The following is a 16,937-nucleotide window of genomic DNA, read 5'->3' as shown; positions in this document are numbered from 1 at the left end:
AATAGAAGTCTTTTGTAAGATTATAAATTACTTAACTGTCACTTTTAATCAATTTAATGCATCCTTGTTGAATACAAGTATTAATTTATAAAAAAAAAAAAAAGGAGCTTACTGATCCCGAATATTTGAAGGTAGTTTAGTTTAAAATACTAGACTATACTAAAATTAGTGCTGGGCAACGATTAATTGCAATTAATCGCATCCAAACTAAAAGTTTGTGTGCATAATATATGTGTGTGTGTGTACTGTGTATATTTATTATATAAATACACACACATGCATGTATATATTTAAGAAATATTTGTTGTTTATATATTAAATATTTATATTTATTACAAATTATATGACAAATATTTTCAAAATACATACTGTATGTGTGTGTCTTTACATATACATAAATATATACAGTAAACACACACACATACATATATATATATATATATATATATATATATAAAAAACATTTATTTTGGATGCGATTAATTGCGATTAATTGCGATTAATCGTTGCCCAGCACTAACTAAAATACCTTTAAAAAAAGAAATCATTAATCATTTCAGTACTTGTTCCAAAACTGTTACAAAATTTACATTATTTATGGAAAAATATATTTCTTATACAATGACATATCAATCACATAAAATTGAGATAATTATTAAATACAATCTTCATTTTAAATCTGTTCATCATGTCTCCAGCTCAGTTTGGAGCTAATGCCATCCTGGGAGTGTCTCTGGCCATCTGCAAGGCCGGTGCGGCTGAAAAAGGCGTCCCTCTGTATCGCCATATTGCTGATCTGGCAGGAAACACAGAACTAGTGCTGCCAGTTCCTGTATGAAAACTCATTACTCAACTGCATGACTTCAGTTCGCAACATCATAATTCACACCTGTAGCTATTTTCTCTTGATTATCTATGGAAATAGACTGACTAAGCACATCTTCTCTGTCCATTCGTCAGGCCTTTAATGTCATCAACGGAGGCTCCCACGCTGGAAACAAGCTGGCCATGCAGGAATTCATGGTGCTTCCTGTGGGGGCGGAGTCATTCCGGGACGCCCTGCGTGTCGGAGCCGAGCTCTACCAGACGCTCAAGGGTGTCATCAAGGAAAAGTACGGCCAAGACGCCACCAACGTTGGCGACGAGGGAGGATTCGCTCCAAACATCCTGGAGAACAGTGAAGGTGAATCAGTGAATCAGTGTCTGAGCGTGTGATCCAATTTCATCATAATGAGTTTATCCATTACTGGCTTCTCTATCACGCCTCCACAGCACTTGAGCTGATAAAGACAGCCATAGACAAGGCCGGGTTCACAGATAAAGTCGTGATCGGGATGGATGTAGCCGCCTCTGAGTTCTACCGTGACGGCAAGTACGACCTCGACTTCAAGTCTCCTCCAAACCCAGACAGACACATCACCAGCGATGAGCTGTTAGAGATCTACCAGACGTTTGTCAACGATTATCCAGGTAACAAGGAAATTAAATAAGACCAAGGAATTTTAAAGTTTGAATGTTAATATAGTAAGGTTTTGAGGTTTATTTAAAGCAATTTACATTGTAAATTCAATAATAAATTGTGTTTTTTTTTCATTTACTTTGCTTGTTTTTAGAGTAATGCACCTACACTGAAAGTCTAGGGACAATTTTTATGATTGAAATGAATTTAATTATTATAATTAAAATACAATTAATTATCACACCCTTCACTAACACTTAATAATTAAACTAGTTAGCATGAGAATATGAACATAACTATTTATCAACCTTATCTTTGCATAGTTACATCCAACCTTTCATGATCGTGTCAAACTAGGAAATACGATAACTTTCTCTTGATATACATTACTGTTCTAAAGTTTTTATTTCAGTGTTTTTAAAAGAAAAAAAGTCTCTTCTGCTCACAAAAAACTGCATTTAACTGATCAAAAACACAGGAAAAATTTTAATATTGTGAAATATGATTACAATTTAAAATAGCTGTTTTCTATTTGAATATATTTTAAAATGTAACTTATTCCTGTGATTCAAAGCTGAATTTTCAGCATCATTACTCCAGTCTTCAGCGTCACATGATCCTTCAGAAATCAGTCTAATATGCTAATTTGCTGTATGAGAAACATGCTTTTTTTTCAAGATCCTTTGATGAATAGAAAGTTCATTAGAACAGCATTTATTTGAAATAAAACTATTTTGTAACATAATTATTTATGCTGTCAACCTTTGATCAATATAATGCTTTTTTGCTAAATAAAAGTATTTATTAATCTTTTGTTCCTATCTTAATTGTTAGTGGTGTCCATTGAGGACCCGTTTGATCAGGACGACTGGGCCGCTTGGACTAACATGACGGGCTCCATGGGGATCCAGATTGTGGGAGACGACCTCACTGTGACAAACCCAAAGAGGATAGAGAAGGCTGCGGAAGACCGTGCATGCAACTGTCTGCTCCTGAAGGTCAACCAGATCGGCACGGTCACAGAGGCCATCCAAGCGTGAGTCAATCTATAAATATTGCCCCATAAACCTTAGTTTAGTACCAGCGTTTCCAGCTCCCAATCTTCTCATTTTGAACTGTGTGTCCCTCAGATGTAAGCTCGCTCAGGCCAACGGATGGGGCGTGATGGTCAGCCATCGCTCAGGAGAGACAGAAGACACTTTCATCGCTGATCTAGTGGTGGGACTCTGCACTGGACAGGTACACACAGTGTTAATTGTTAATGTTAAACAAATCATTAAGTTTGATCGACTTGACAAACTTGAACTCTTTCTCTCTCTTGTCTTTCAGATAAAGACAGGAGCCCCGTGTAGATCTGAGCGTCTCGCAAAATATAACCAACTTATGAGGCAAGAGCGCATTCAGTCTTAATGATTTTGAGTAATCCAGTAAAAAATGATTTCAGTCCGCAAAACAATGTCCGAATAATTGTCACATACTTTGTCTCTTTTTTTTAAATAGGCAGTTACTAAAATTTTAAAAGTGTTAGTTTTTGCTTTCAACTCACAGCACAGTGTTATTTTAGTATGATAGAGATATTATGAGAGTTTTTATGAATGGCTTTATTTAAAAAATATATATTTTCCATTTTAATGTTAATTTTTGTTAAAGTTTCAGTCATTTTGTTGTGTGTTTTTTAGGTTTTGGTATTTTTTTAATATGCATTGTATTTTTTTATTAGTTTTATTTACTTATTTTTTAAGCTTTTTTAGTAAATTTTTTAAGCTTTTAATTTTTTAAATTTCATTTTATTTCATTTAACAATAATTAAATTTCATTCTATAAAGTACGGTTTTTACTGGTTTTAGTTTTAGATAACTACAATAAGCCTGTAAAGCCACAACTGTTTATTATAGGTGTACCGTAGTGAGTCAGGATAAGCCAAAAACACGGTTTGGAAAATGGATTTATGGTGTACTTGCTTATTATATAAATTTTGAAGTTTACAAAAGTTACGGACTGTAGCTTTGAAGTTACTGCTAGAATTGTTCATACTTATTTTTAGGTATCTAACAGTAAGTATTGAACCCCTTGCTCAACTTGTTTGCTTTTTCATCCTCTATACAATTGGATGATAAAGAAGGTTAAATAAATCCCATTGATTTCCATTGAATGAAGCCAATTTTCTTTAGAAAATGTAAAAATGTTTGCTTGTGCATCAGCACGTACAAATGAATATGACTCAACTGACTAAAAAAAATAGAGTTGGCCACATAAGAAACCAATAATTACTTTGATTAACATGGTTGATTACAGTCTTCTAGCTGTTTCTCTGTCACCTCCTGTTCCTGTATAATTAATCCATGTCCATCTCTGCCCCTCACAGGATTGAAGAAGAACTGGGCGATCAGGCTCGATTCGCCGGGCACAATTTCAGAAACCCTAGTGCTCTGTGATACTGACATCACCACACCGAAATCACACAAAAAAAACAACTGACAAACAGAGTATGTACTGCACTGAACTGACTGACTGCCCTTGACGTCCCCTCAAATCATTCAAAATGCATTAAAACAGCACTATTTGCACTGATATACAAAAGATGACTTACTCAGACACTCAAAGTATATATTTAAACTGAACTTGACTGCGGACAGGCTTTGATAGACCAAATATTATGCACAGTGGATCCTGGACCGGCCAACATTATGCACAAGAGATGCTGAATTACTTTACGGGCAAAACATGTGCACAGGGTGGAGATGCATGCATGCGTATGATTCAGAAAATGGACCTTGAATTTAACAAAATTAAACATTTAAAAAGAAGGATTTAACTCAGATGGAATAAAAGTAGAGATTTATTTTAATCAGGTGTAATGTTTAAAATTGTAATTTTTATGGTTCATTGCATGAGAACTAGGCAAAAAATATATAGATTTTGGAAAAAGGAGAGTAGAAAAATCAACTAGTTACCTGACTATTTATGCAGCAGTGGGATTTTCAGTGGGAAGATCACGCTGGGATGATTGACATTGACAGTGAAGAATTCAGGGTCCGGCATTTACTCTAAAAGACAGTTTAGTAAGTCATTTGCCCAGGGCATTAGATGCTTTTTATCAAACAATGCTCTCTTTCTCAGATGCTGGTTTTTTGTGTCCATCTCTGACCCAAAAGCATGCTGAGGAAAAAGAGCCTTTTAAAACAAACCGTTATTCATTCAAATCAACAAATAAAATAAAATAGGGTGTTTTAACCTCTGACATAAAAAGAACAGTGTTTTACTCATTTTAGTATATGAAGCATTTAAAATAATGTGTACAATATATTTATTTCCACAAAGTTCATAAGTTTCTGTATATCTTTGTTATTGATTTGGAAGGTCTAAAATATGTCCTGAGTATGTTATGATATTGTTGTCTTATGGCTCCCTACATAAATCAACACAGCAAAAAATGAATAAAGAGAATGAAATCTAAAGGATCGAACAAAGTTCACATATCACTTCTAATAATAATAATAATAATTATATTCAAGAACCCCATAATCTTCATAAGTCTGCCGGATTTTCTCATGCAATGACTTAAAATGTACTTTCACATTTTCTTTTACCCTGGATCTCCATCCTAAAGAGGAAGTGGAACTTTTTTTGCATTGAATTAAACAATCACATTTCTGGCTCAACCAATGGCGTGTGTTTGGGGCGGGGCTACCATTGTCCAAATATATAAGAGACAGACAGCTGTAGGAATGACACACTTCACTTCTGCTTTAAGATGAATGATCAACTCCAGTAGAGAAAGAAAGAGAGACATGACATAATCACAATGACAGATCTGATTCAAGAACTGGACCGACAGACATGCTTACATGAATAGAGACCAAACACACTGACTCACTCACATTTGTGTAGCAAAGTCTCACCCTCAACGCACACGATTCCTTATGCCCCCCCCCCATGGACTTGCAGTCTGTGTTTCTTCCTTTCTCGTCGTTTCATCCGTCTCCTCTCCCCCTTTCCCTTCTTGTGGTTATGACTTGGCTTGTTCCCCCATACCTGAAATCTTTTTCCTCCCTGATGATTTATATTTTCATCATTTTGTGAGATTATTGTGGTGAAAGAAGGAAAAGAAAGCAAGATGGAGAGAAAAAAAAAAAAAACTGACAAGCCTGTCAGTGAATAATGTTATGGAATATTAAAGCTGTCATTACTTTCGTCAACCTAAGTGTGTTTTCTTCGCATCGTTAAAAGCAGAGGAGTACGTTTAAATGGGTTTTCACCATTTAGACTCTCGGTTATAGAACAAGATAGCGTTTTAATGGGTTTTTAGAATTATATTGTCATCTACATTAGAAAACTCAATGAATTCAGTTCAATTAAAAAAACGTTTTTAAAAGAAATAACTACTTTTATTCATCGAGGATGCATTAAATGGATCAGAAGTGTCAGTTAAGACATGTATGATGTTCAAAAGATTTTTAACTATTCATGCACAGTAAAATGATTTTCATTTTTTATAATAAGAAGAAATGTTTCTTGAGCAGCAAATCAGCTTATTAGATTGATTTCTGAAGGATCATGTGACACTGAAGACTGGAGTAATGATGCTGAAAATTCAGCCTTGCATCACAGAAATAAATTACATTTTAAAACATTCAAATAGAAAAGTTTTTTGAAATTGTAATAATATTTCACAATTACTGTTTTTACTTTAATCAAATATATGTAAATGCAAACTTGATGCATCTTAATGATATAAAATTCATTGTAAAAACATGAAAAGTATGCAAAAAATATATTCAGTGCCCTCCAAAAGTATTGGAACAGTAAGGCTAATTCCTTTATTTTTGCTGTAAACTGTAAACATTTGGGTTTGACATCAAAAGATGAATATGAGATGAGAGATTAACATTTCAGCTTTTATTTACAGGTATTTTCATCTGGATCTGATACACAACTCAGAAGATAGCACCTTTTGTTTGAACAGCACCCATTTTTCATGTTACCAAAAGTATTGGAACATGTGACAGGCGTGTTTTGTTGCCCTGGTGTGTCCTATTAATTGATTATTCAAACAATAAATAGCACTGAATGTCTGCGCTCAGTTTCAGATCTGTGCAGACTGCATTTATAGTTAGTTAGACGTGTAACCAACATGAAAACCAGACAGGTGTCTATGGGTGAAAAAGAGCAATTGTGAAGCTGAGAGAAGATGAAAAATCAATCAAACCATTGCACAAACACTGGCAATAGCAGGTACAACCATTTGGAATCTCCTGAGGAAGAAAGAAACCACTGGTGTACTTAGTAACACCTCAAACGGGTAGATCAAGGACAACATCTGCAGTTGATGACAGAAACATTGTGACAGCTGTAAAGAAAGACCCTAAAACAACTGTTAGTGACATCAGCAACAACCTCCAGAGGGCAGGAGTGAAGGTATCACAATCTACTGTTCGCAGAAGACTTCATGAACAAAAGTACAGAGGCTACACCAGAAGATGCAAACCACTCATTAGCAAGAAGAATAGGAGACGAGCCTCAAAAATTCTGGGACAAGGTTTTATGGACTGATTTTATGGACCAAAGTGATGGAAAGGCTAAAGTTTGGAGAAAGAAAGGATCTGCTCATGATCCCAAACATACAAGCTCATCTGAAACACAGTGTACACAGGTGTACATTATAGTACACATTACACAAGTAATGTAATGGCTTGGGCTTTCATCGCTTCTTCTGGAACAGGCTCATTAATCTTCATTAATGATGTAACACATGATGGCAGCAGCAAAATTAACTCAGAAGTCTACAGAAATATTTTGTCTGACAATTTTCAGAAAGATGCAACCAAACTGATCGGGAGATCCTTCATCATGCAGCAAGATAATGACCCAAAACAACAAAGGAGTTCATCAGGGGCAAGAAGTGGAAGGTTTTAGACTGGCCAAGTCAATATCCACACTTAAACCCTGTAGAGTGTGCATTTTACCTGCTAAAGAAGAGACTGAAGGGAGTAACCCCCCAAAACTGAAAGAGGCTGCGGTGAAAGCCTGGAAAAGCATCACAAAAGAAGAATGCAAAAGTTTGGTGATGTCAATGGGTCACAGGCTTGATGCAGTTATTAAAAGCAAAGGATTTGCAACTAAATATTAAGTATTTTTCACTTTAATCTGTTAATTCTATCTGTTCCAATACTTTTGGTAGCATGAAAAATGAGTGGGTTCAAACAAAAGGTGATATCTTCTGAGTTGTGTATCAGATCCAGATGAAAATACCTGTAAATAAAAGCTGAAATGTTAATCTCTCATCTCATATTCATCTTTTGATGTCAAACCCAAATGTTTTCAGTCTACAGCAAAAATAAAAGGAACTGGCCTTACTGTTCCAATACTTTTGGAGGACATTGTATTTTACAACATTTAGCCTTTAGTTTCAGTATGCACAGCATTTAATGTCAGTTATTAAATCAGAAAAAAAAATTAGGCCAAGAGAAAACACTACAAGAAGACAGAACAAATACGTTTTAAATTTTCTACCGAGGTAGTCATTTCTACAGAGGATAAAGTGCTCAATAAGTCACTACACACGCAGTTAAGCATTCAACGCTGGTCTTGTAAGTTAATCAATGTGGAGAATACAGTGTGTTAGATTTCAAGTAGTGTGCTCTGGAACTGCATAGACAACACAGCAGTTAACACGAGTGCAGCAGCAATAACAAACTAACATGCCCAAGCTCTCTTCTATTTCTTTAAGTGGAAAGGGAGCTGATGTTAATATTCCAGTCCAATCACCCACCGCAATTGTTTAACAAGCAGGTGAGCAAAAGCAACATAACCACAAATGCACTTTCAGACCTGCTGGAATGACAACAAGAAGCTGGTATACACTGATTGGGCAGTGCGGCGGTTTTGGACCATCGAAATGGCTGCGCCTCTCTATGAGCGGGCATTTATGATGTCAACAAACTCTGGCTTCAGGGAAGCACCTCCAACCAAGAAGCCATCAACGTCAGGCTGGGCTGCAAGCTCTTTGCAGTTTCCCCCAGTAACAGAGCCTGCGAAATGAGGAGAGAAGAACATAACTGCTGAGTTACCAAGAGAGCAAACTAAGAGTAATTGTATTTGTTAAATTGTTAAGTAATAAGGGATCAGCATTGAGTCAATAAAGATACATGTCCGTTAAATTGCACGTTATAAAGCGAGATTATGGATAGAGGATTAGTATTTTAGCTGGAAGCAATGGTTTATTACAAACACACAGCTTTTCGCTTCACAAGACATTAACTGATGGACTAGATTCATGTGGATTACTGTGATATTTTATCAGCTGTTTAGACTCTCATTCTGACGGCACCCATTCACTGTAGAGGATGCATTGGTGAACAAGCGACAGACGTTTCTCCAAATCTGTTCTTGTCAAAGTATAGAGCACATCTTCTATTTGTATATATTTCTGAATAAGTTTAAATCGCAACTCCAGTCATTTAAACGGTAGAGCATGGTGCTAGCAACGAGAAGGTCATGGGTTCGATTCCCAGGGAATGCATGAAATGATAAAATGTATACTCTGAATGCAGTTTAAGTTGCTTTGGATAAAAGCATCTGCCAAATGCATAACAAATGCAAATATGAGGGTAATTTTTGTTTGCTTTCATTAAATTGCATCATGCATGAACATTCAATCAAATTTCTTTTGTGTTCCACAGATGAAGGAAGGTCAATGGGATGTGGTGTGACATGAGCTGAGCAAATGACAGAATATTCATTTTTGGGTGAACTATATCTTTAAGGCCACTCACAATTGAACAGACAGGATGTTCTGAACACTGCAGACTCACCTCCGTAGATGATGCGCAAAGAGTCAGCTACTGCATCCGACACATTCGCACTCAGCCATCCTCTCAGCTTCTCATGCACCTCCTGAGCCTGCAGCACACAAATAACAGGATGACTTCATTTAAAATAATTTGGGGTTTTTGCACCAATGCTCTCTTAAAAAACAAACAAAAACATTTCAAAAGGAGGTTCTTCCAAAGCAAAGATTCATTTTAGGTTCCCCAAAGAACCATTCAAGTGACACTTCTTAAATATATGTATATTCTTAGTGTAAAACATTTTCATGATCTGAAAAATCATTCCACTACAAAAAGAAACTTCTGTGGAACAGCTATATCATAACTAGTTCCCTAGCTGGGGACTACTTTCAGGCGCTGCGTAATATCACTGCGCCTGATGCACTCATGGTACGGCAGCAAAGTTCCTTGATTATTACGCCGGAATGAGAGTATAGTTCCTAGCCATATCGGCCTAGAAAATCACAACTTTTCATTTTCTGTCGGTCTTAGTACACGATGTAACTACAGAAGAGTCAAGCTTTAAATAGCTTTAAACTTCATGTCAGCTTCTGAGTCAACATGATAACACCACGCAGCCACAACAAGCACTGCTCATGGACATCCCAGCTGAGCCTTGCCCACAGAGCTCATCACATGCAGACTGTGACGTATTACAACAGCTCCAAGACTCAGCACCCAAGGACGACCTTCTGGAAAACAGCCAGGGAAGCCAGAACGACATCTCACAGCCAGCGGAAACACCAGAGCCAGAGCCCTGCTCACCAGATACACTATCACTCTCCCCAGAATCTCCACTTCTAAGCTTCTCACAGAAAATGGAGGAACTGGTGTATGCTGGGACCAAACTCTCCCACTCTTTCGCTTCAAGCCCCCAGATATCAACTAAAAAACGGCGGGCCCCACAACCACCAAAGACTGCAGGCCCAGCTCACCCTCCTCCTCCTGCGAGAGCTCTCCGGCCGCTGCCACAACGCCAGGGCCCAAACCCCTCTCCATCTGGTGTAGGTGAACCAAAAACAACTGATAACAGCTCTCAGTGATATGTGTCGGGTCCCCGCTATATTAGCAGCAACATTCACAAATGTTTACAGAACAAGCGGGAACCCAGTGTGCCTGTAGCCTCCTCTATCTCTGTTTTATTAAGCAATAGAAAGTCTAAGACCTTCTCAAGCCGTACGGCTAACCCATCTAACCTGCGGCCTATAATGCATCAATCTAAGATTGCTGTAGAGACAAAATGTAATTCCATCAAGTTAGCATTTTTAAACATTCGCTCACTTAAAAATAAATCATTTCTGATCAACGATTTAATAACCACAAACAACCTGGATTTGATGTTTCTAAATGAAACATGGTTAGAAGACAGCTGCAGTGCAACAGTCCTTCATGAAACAGCCCCTCCTAACTTTAATTTTATAAGTGTCTGCAGGACTGTTAGGAGAGGTGGAGGTGTAGCTGCTCTGTTTAAAGATGTTTATCAGTGCAAGCAAATGTCATTTGGTCAGTATTCATCTTTTGAACACCTAGGTATTGTGCTGAAAGGTGCTCCACGCACCCTGTTTATCATTATTTACAGGCCTCCAAAATATTCTCCAGCCTTTGTTGATGATTTCACTGAACTGTTATCAATGATTTCCTTAGAGTTTGACTGTTTTGCTATTGCAGGGGATTTTAATATTCACATAGATAATGCAGAAATCAAAACTACAAAAGAAATTATAACTATTTTAAACACTTTTGACCTGAGTCAGCATGTGCACGGACCCACACACAATCGTGGACACACTCTAGATTTACTCATCAGTAGAGGTCTAAACATCTCATCCATTGTAATCAAGGATGTAGCACTATCTGATCACTTCTGTATTTTCTTTGATATATTGATCTCAGTCACCACTGAATCTAGATCTGTCTCTATCAGAAAGAGATGCATTAACGAGAACACTAGTGCGCTATTTATGGAGGCAATATCATTAACACCAAGCATTTCTGCAGACTCTGTTGATCTTCTCCTGGAGTCATTTAACTCAAAAATTAAGAATGTTATTGATGATATTGCCCCGATAAAGGTCAGCAAGAAGACGGGGAAACAGAAATCAATTTGGAGAAAATCAACAGCAGTTCAGAGCATGAAAAGACAATGCAGAAAAGCTGAGCGGATGTGGCGGAAGACGAAACTCAAAATTCACTATAGCATCTATAAAGACAGCCTTCATGCTTTCAATGTGGAACTAGCCACAGCTAGACAGACTTTCTTTTCAAACCTTATAAACAGTAACTTAAACAACACTCGCACTCTTTTTGCGACTGTTGAGAGACTGACAAACCCCCCAAGTCAGATTCCCAGTGAAATGCTCTCCGACAGCAAATGCAATGAGTTTGCTTCCTTCTTTTCTGAGAAGATCAATAATATCAGAAAGGAGATTGGCACATCCTCAAGTTATGCAGAGGTCACACAGATTCGACCGCAATTTCAAAAAGAAGTGACTATGTGTGTTTTTAAAGAAATTGATAACAAAATTTTGGAAGAAATAGTACAGCACCTTAAATCTTCAACCTGCTATCTTGACACACTTCCCACATCCTTTTTCAAAAATGTGCTTAACTGTTTAGAGGCTGATCTCTTAGAAGTGGTGAATGCCTCACTTCTTTCTGGGACTTTTCCAAACTCCCTCAAAACTGCAGTTGTTAAGCCCCTTCTGAAAAAGCGCAATCTTGATAACACCATGTTGAGCAACTATAGACCCATATCAAATCTTCCTTTCATAGGTAAGATTATTGAAAAGGTAGTTTTTAATCAGCTGAACAACTACTTAAACTCAAATGGATACCTGGACAACTTTCAGTCTGGTTTCCGAGCACATCACAGCACAGAGACAGCACTCATTAAGATAATAAATGATATTCGCGTCAATTCTGATTCTGGCAAAATATCAGTGCTGGTACTACTAGATCTTAGTGCTGCGTTTGACACTGTCGATCATAACATACTTCTAGAGAGACTGGAAAACTGGGTCGGGCTTTCTGGGATGGCACTCAAATGGTTCAGGTCATACTTAGAAGGGAGAGGTTATTATGTGAGTGTAGGAGAGCATAAGTCTAAGTGGACGGCCATGACATGTGGAGTCCCACAAGGCTCAATTCTTGCACCGCTCTTGTTTAACCTGTATATGCTCCCACTAAGTCAGATAATGAGGAAGAACCAAATTGCCTATCACAGCTATGCTGATGATACTCAGATTTACCTAGCCTTATCTCCAAATGACTACAGCCCCATTGACTCCCTCTGCCAATGCATTGATGAAATTAACAGTTGGATGTGCCAGAACTTTCTTCAGTTAAACAAGGAGAAAACTGAAGTCATTGCATTTGGAAACAAAGATGAAGTTCTCAAGGTGAATGCATACCTTGACTCTAGGGGTCAAACAACTAAAAATCAAGTCAGAAATCTTGGGGTGATTCTGGAGACAGACCTTAGTTTCAGTAGTCATGTCAAAGCAGTAACTAAATCAGCATACTATCATCTCAAAAACATTGCAAGAATTAGATGTTTTGTCTCCAATCAAGACTTGGAGAAACTTGTTCATGCCTTTATCACCAGCAGGGTGGATTACTGTAATGGTCTCCTCACCGGCCTTCCCAAGAAGACCATTAGACAACTGCAGCTCATCCAGAACGCTGCTGCCAGGATTCTGACTAGAACCAGAAAATCTGAGCATATCACACCAGTCCTCAGGTCCTTACACTGGCTTCCAGTTACATTTAGGATTGATTTTAAAGTACTTTTACTCGTTTATAAGTCACTCAATGGCCTAGGACCTAAATATATTGCTGATATGCTCACTGAATATAAACCAAACAGACCACTCAGATCATTAGGATCGAGTCAGTTAGAAATACCAAGGGTTCACACAAAACAAGGGGAGTCTGCTTTTAGCTATTATGCGGCCCGCAGCTGGAACCAGCTTCCAGAAGAGATCAGATGTGCTAAAACATTAGCAACATTTAAATCAAGACTCAAAACTCACCTGTTTAACTGTGCATTTGAATGAGCACTGTGCTGTATGTCCGAACTGACTGCAATACATTTTATGTATAATCATTTTCTTTAAATTTATTTTAAATCATTTTCTATATCATTTTAAAATTCCTTGTTTTTATTATCTTTATTTCCATGTTTTTATTGATTTTAATGTCTATTTCACTTTCTTTTATGTAAAGCACTTTGAATTACCACTGTGTATGAAATGTGCTATATAAATAAACTTGCCTTGCCTTGCCTAAATAGGAAAATTATCGAAACGCTTTGGTAATTTTTGAGCGAGATGCTAATGGTCTAATCCGATTCAATGATCTATGCTAAACTAAGCTAAAAGTGCTACCGCCAGACCCAGAGATCGGCTGAATGGATTCAAAAATGGTAAAACTCAACTGTTTAACTCTAGGGGAGTTGTAAAATGAGCCTATTTTCAAAAAAAGTGGAGTGTTCCTTTAAGGGCAACACCAAATAAAGTACATGATCATAAACAGAATGACTTTAAACTACAGTATAATGTAAAAGCATATCATTAAGCATATTATTATTCATGCTTTAGTGCATATTACGGAAGTTCTAAGCGGCCATGCATTATTATAATTTTTCTGTCTTGTTTTCTCGTGATCTCGACATAACGAAAGTTGTTTTGTCGTTATCACGACTTAATTTTCTCTGTGTATTCGGCATGAGAAAATGCTATAGAAGCAGCATCATGGATGATCGTATTCGCTTTTACTTTGATCAGGACTCACTCAAACTGAAATAATAAAAATAAAAATATGGTATAAGTACCATCCCAAATATTGAAGGTGTTGTGTGTGTGTGACCGACTACATTGATCCATGATAGAATACTTGTCATGCATATTCATACTCAGCCATTTTAGCTCTGTGTCTGTCAGTGATTGACGACTTACACATAAGTGTTCGATACTTGAGAAGGAGGCTGTCGGGTCTGCAACTTTATCGTCGAAGACAATATAGCGACCCTGATTTTCTCACGATAGCTACAATTACGTCGTGAGAAAATGGTTTTTAGGTTGAGATCAACAACTTTCGTTATGTCCAGATAACCACAAAACAACTTTCGTTATGTCGAGATCACGAGAAAACAAGACAGAAAAATTATAATAATGCATGGCCGCTTAGAACTTCCGTAGCATATGCATTTCATAAATATGAAACGAGAGCAATCAAACATGATGGAGATGAAACGTTATATGACTGATGAATAGCATGAATACAGATTTACCTGATCAGGAGTGGCGGTTTTACCAGTGCCAATGGCCCAGACTGGTTCATACGCTAAAACCACACGAGTCCAGTCCTTCACATTGTCTATAAAACACAGAAATGTATCAAGCCTCTAAGTGTTGCACGTGCATGAACAGGGTCCTAGAACAAAAAAAATTAACTGTTTGAAAACTCATGTTCGGCACATGAGCATTTCATATAAACCACTAAAATAAATCTGACAAATCTTAGCATATTTGTTGACAATCCACAATGTTAAAATCACATATTTGATATCAGATTTGTGTTTTCAAATGACCGGCAATGACTTTGGTCTGTTCAAACACCACGTCCTCAGTGGTTCCAGCTTCTCTCTCCTCTAGTTTCTCCCCAATGCAGGCGATCACACCCAAATCGCTCTCTAGGCAATGGGCCACCTTCTGGCCAATCAGCTGCAAAGGACATCACAGCCAGAGTGAAACAGAGTTGAATGCAGAATAGCACAAATGGGTATCAATACGAGGCCTGAATTTCATTGACATAAAAGGGTTTGGATTGCTATTAAAATACCTCATCGTTCTCGCCAAACACGTGACGCCTCTCAGAATGGCCCAGAATTACCCAGTCGATGCCGCAGTCTTTAATCATCGCTGGGCTAAAGCGGAGTAGAAAAGGAGAGAACATGAAATATGGTTTTAGAGGTTTGACAGTGATAAATGGTTGTTCTGTAAAAACTGTAAAAGATATCAATGAGCACATATACCTGATTTCCCCGGTGAAGGCTCCTTTGGGTACCTTATAGCAGTTCTGGGCGGCCACACCGATCCTCTGGTCCAGCTTAGACCTCACGTAATCGAGATAGATGGACGGTGCTCCACACACCACCTCTAAACAATGAACACAAAACCATTGTTATGATGATATATGATTATGAAAGCCAGCATGACCACTTTTAAATGAATAGTTCATCCCAAAACAAAACATCTGTCATCATTTACTCACCCTCATGTCATAGTTTTTGTGTGAAAAATTTCTTTTTTATTCTTGTTATTTTTTAGTATCTCTAAATTTGTTAGATATTTTTCTAAATGTAGAATGGAAATAAATCATGGAAGCCTGTTTCTGCCACGGAATAAAGTAAATCAACTTGCAATTCTGCGTTTTCATCTCGCAATTCTGTTTTTAGTTTCTGCCATTGAACTTAGCAACTTTCTATCTTGCACTTTTTAAATCTCAACTTTTTCTTCTCACCATTGTGATTTTATAGCAAAGTCTAAAAGAAATTGGAAATCAGATATAAACTGAATTGTGAGAAAAAAGAAGCCATTACCTTTTTTTGGGGCTTCCACATCAAATTATTTAGCGAAAAATTTTTATGCATATGGAACAAATAAAGGACCAAAATTTTTTAATTTTTTTTGCATGTGTGTGAAATGTTATTATTATTGACTATCTCTGAATCTATTACATATTTTCATAGTTAGAATGGGAGCAAATAATTTGGCTAACAAATATTTTACACATATGGGCCAAAAATTGGGATGGGGCAAATATCATTTGGCTAATTTAGCTAAAACTAGTTATATTTTTCATGCATTTTTTATGCGTATGGGACAAATATGGGATGTATGGGACAAGACAAATACAGAGACCACAAATTTAAAATTAATTATAAAGCTTTTTACAGCAGGCCCATGCAGAAATATCAGTATTTCTTATGAAAAATAATATCAAATATCACTTGGCTACTTATTTAGCTAGTAAGTTTTTTTTGGCATATTTGACAAATATAGGATATATGTGGGACTGGACAAATATAGAATTTATATTTATTAATTAATAATGAAGCTTTCTACGGCAGGCCTATGAAAAAAACATATCGGTGAAATGCAATAATTTAAGAAAATCAACTGCATAAAATAAACTAGCTTTATTTTTAAGTTATTTATGTAAAAGCAGTTCAAACATGTATGTTATGTCCACACGAGCCTCCATCAATTTAAAGTGTCACGTGACATAATATAGCAAACCGTCTCTGGTGCTTCTAAACAAATCTGTCGATTAGCTATATATACAAAATACATCGAACTAATCTGTGAAATTGAAAAATGCTTAATATTCTTTCAGGTAAACGACGTAACATCAAATGAACGCCATGGACCTGTTTCATCGTTGAGACTGGCCGTGTTCAAGGTCATTATGAGCTCGCCCAAACTCTCTTTATCGCCGTTCATTTTCCAGTTTCCTCCGACGAAGAAATTCCTTGAGGACATATTTGCGCGACAAACCGAGCGAAACAAACACAAGGACTGCAGTAAGTATAATCGCTCCCGTTAGACAACAATACTACTATGGAGAAGGCTTGGTTGTTAATATTC

General features: G+C 37.1%; 2 protein-coding genes across 6 annotated transcripts in view; one reads left to right on the top strand and one right to left on the bottom strand.

The window, feature by feature from the left end:
* Nucleotides 1-5,656, top strand: part of LOC306847341 (gamma-enolase) — an 18,881-nt gene extending 13,225 nt beyond the window's left edge. For all 4 annotated transcript variants that reach the window (XM_079381240.1, XM_079381242.1, XM_079381241.1 and 1 more), the window contains 7 exons: nt 699-832; nt 961-1,183; nt 1,273-1,470; nt 2,294-2,495; nt 2,590-2,698; nt 2,789-2,847; nt 3,825-5,656. In XM_079381240.1, the coding sequence (XP_079237366.1) occupies nt 699-832; nt 961-1,183; nt 1,273-1,470; nt 2,294-2,495; nt 2,590-2,698; nt 2,789-2,847; nt 3,825-3,894 (995 nt within the window). In that variant the 3' untranslated portion in view covers nt 3,895-5,656. The remainder of the gene's footprint in view (nt 1-698; nt 833-960; nt 1,184-1,272; nt 1,471-2,293; nt 2,496-2,589; nt 2,699-2,788; nt 2,848-3,824) is intronic.
* Nucleotides 1-16,937, bottom strand: part of LOC306847345 (triosephosphate isomerase A) — a 19,967-nt gene extending 3,030 nt beyond the window's left edge. Inside the window, exons 1-7 of one of the 2 annotated variants that reach the window (XR_013782148.1) lie at nt 16,721-16,937; nt 15,323-15,446; nt 15,130-15,214; nt 14,879-15,011; nt 14,579-14,664; nt 9,274-9,361; nt 8,291-8,490 (exon numbers count right to left, since the gene is read on the bottom strand). Coding sequence is in view for 1 of the 2 variants with exons in the window: in XM_079381251.1 (XP_079237377.1) it covers nt 8,372-8,490; nt 9,274-9,361; nt 14,579-14,664; nt 14,879-15,011; nt 15,130-15,214; nt 15,323-15,446; nt 16,721-16,832 (747 nt within the window). In the remaining variant the exon portion in view is untranslated. Of the gene's footprint in view, nt 1-5,831; nt 8,491-9,273; nt 9,362-14,578; nt 14,665-14,878; nt 15,012-15,129; nt 15,215-15,322; nt 15,447-16,720 lie in introns of those variants that run through there. The other variant, XM_079381251.1, reaches the window with a different exon arrangement.

This window comes from Barbus barbus, assembly GCF_936440315.1.
Source record: "Barbus barbus genome assembly, chromosome: 27".
Classification (NCBI taxonomy): Eukaryota; Metazoa; Chordata; class Actinopteri; order Cypriniformes; family Cyprinidae; genus Barbus; species Barbus barbus.
The sequence above is the reverse complement of the archived record's forward strand: the minus strand, read 5'-3'. Positions and strand labels throughout refer to the sequence as shown.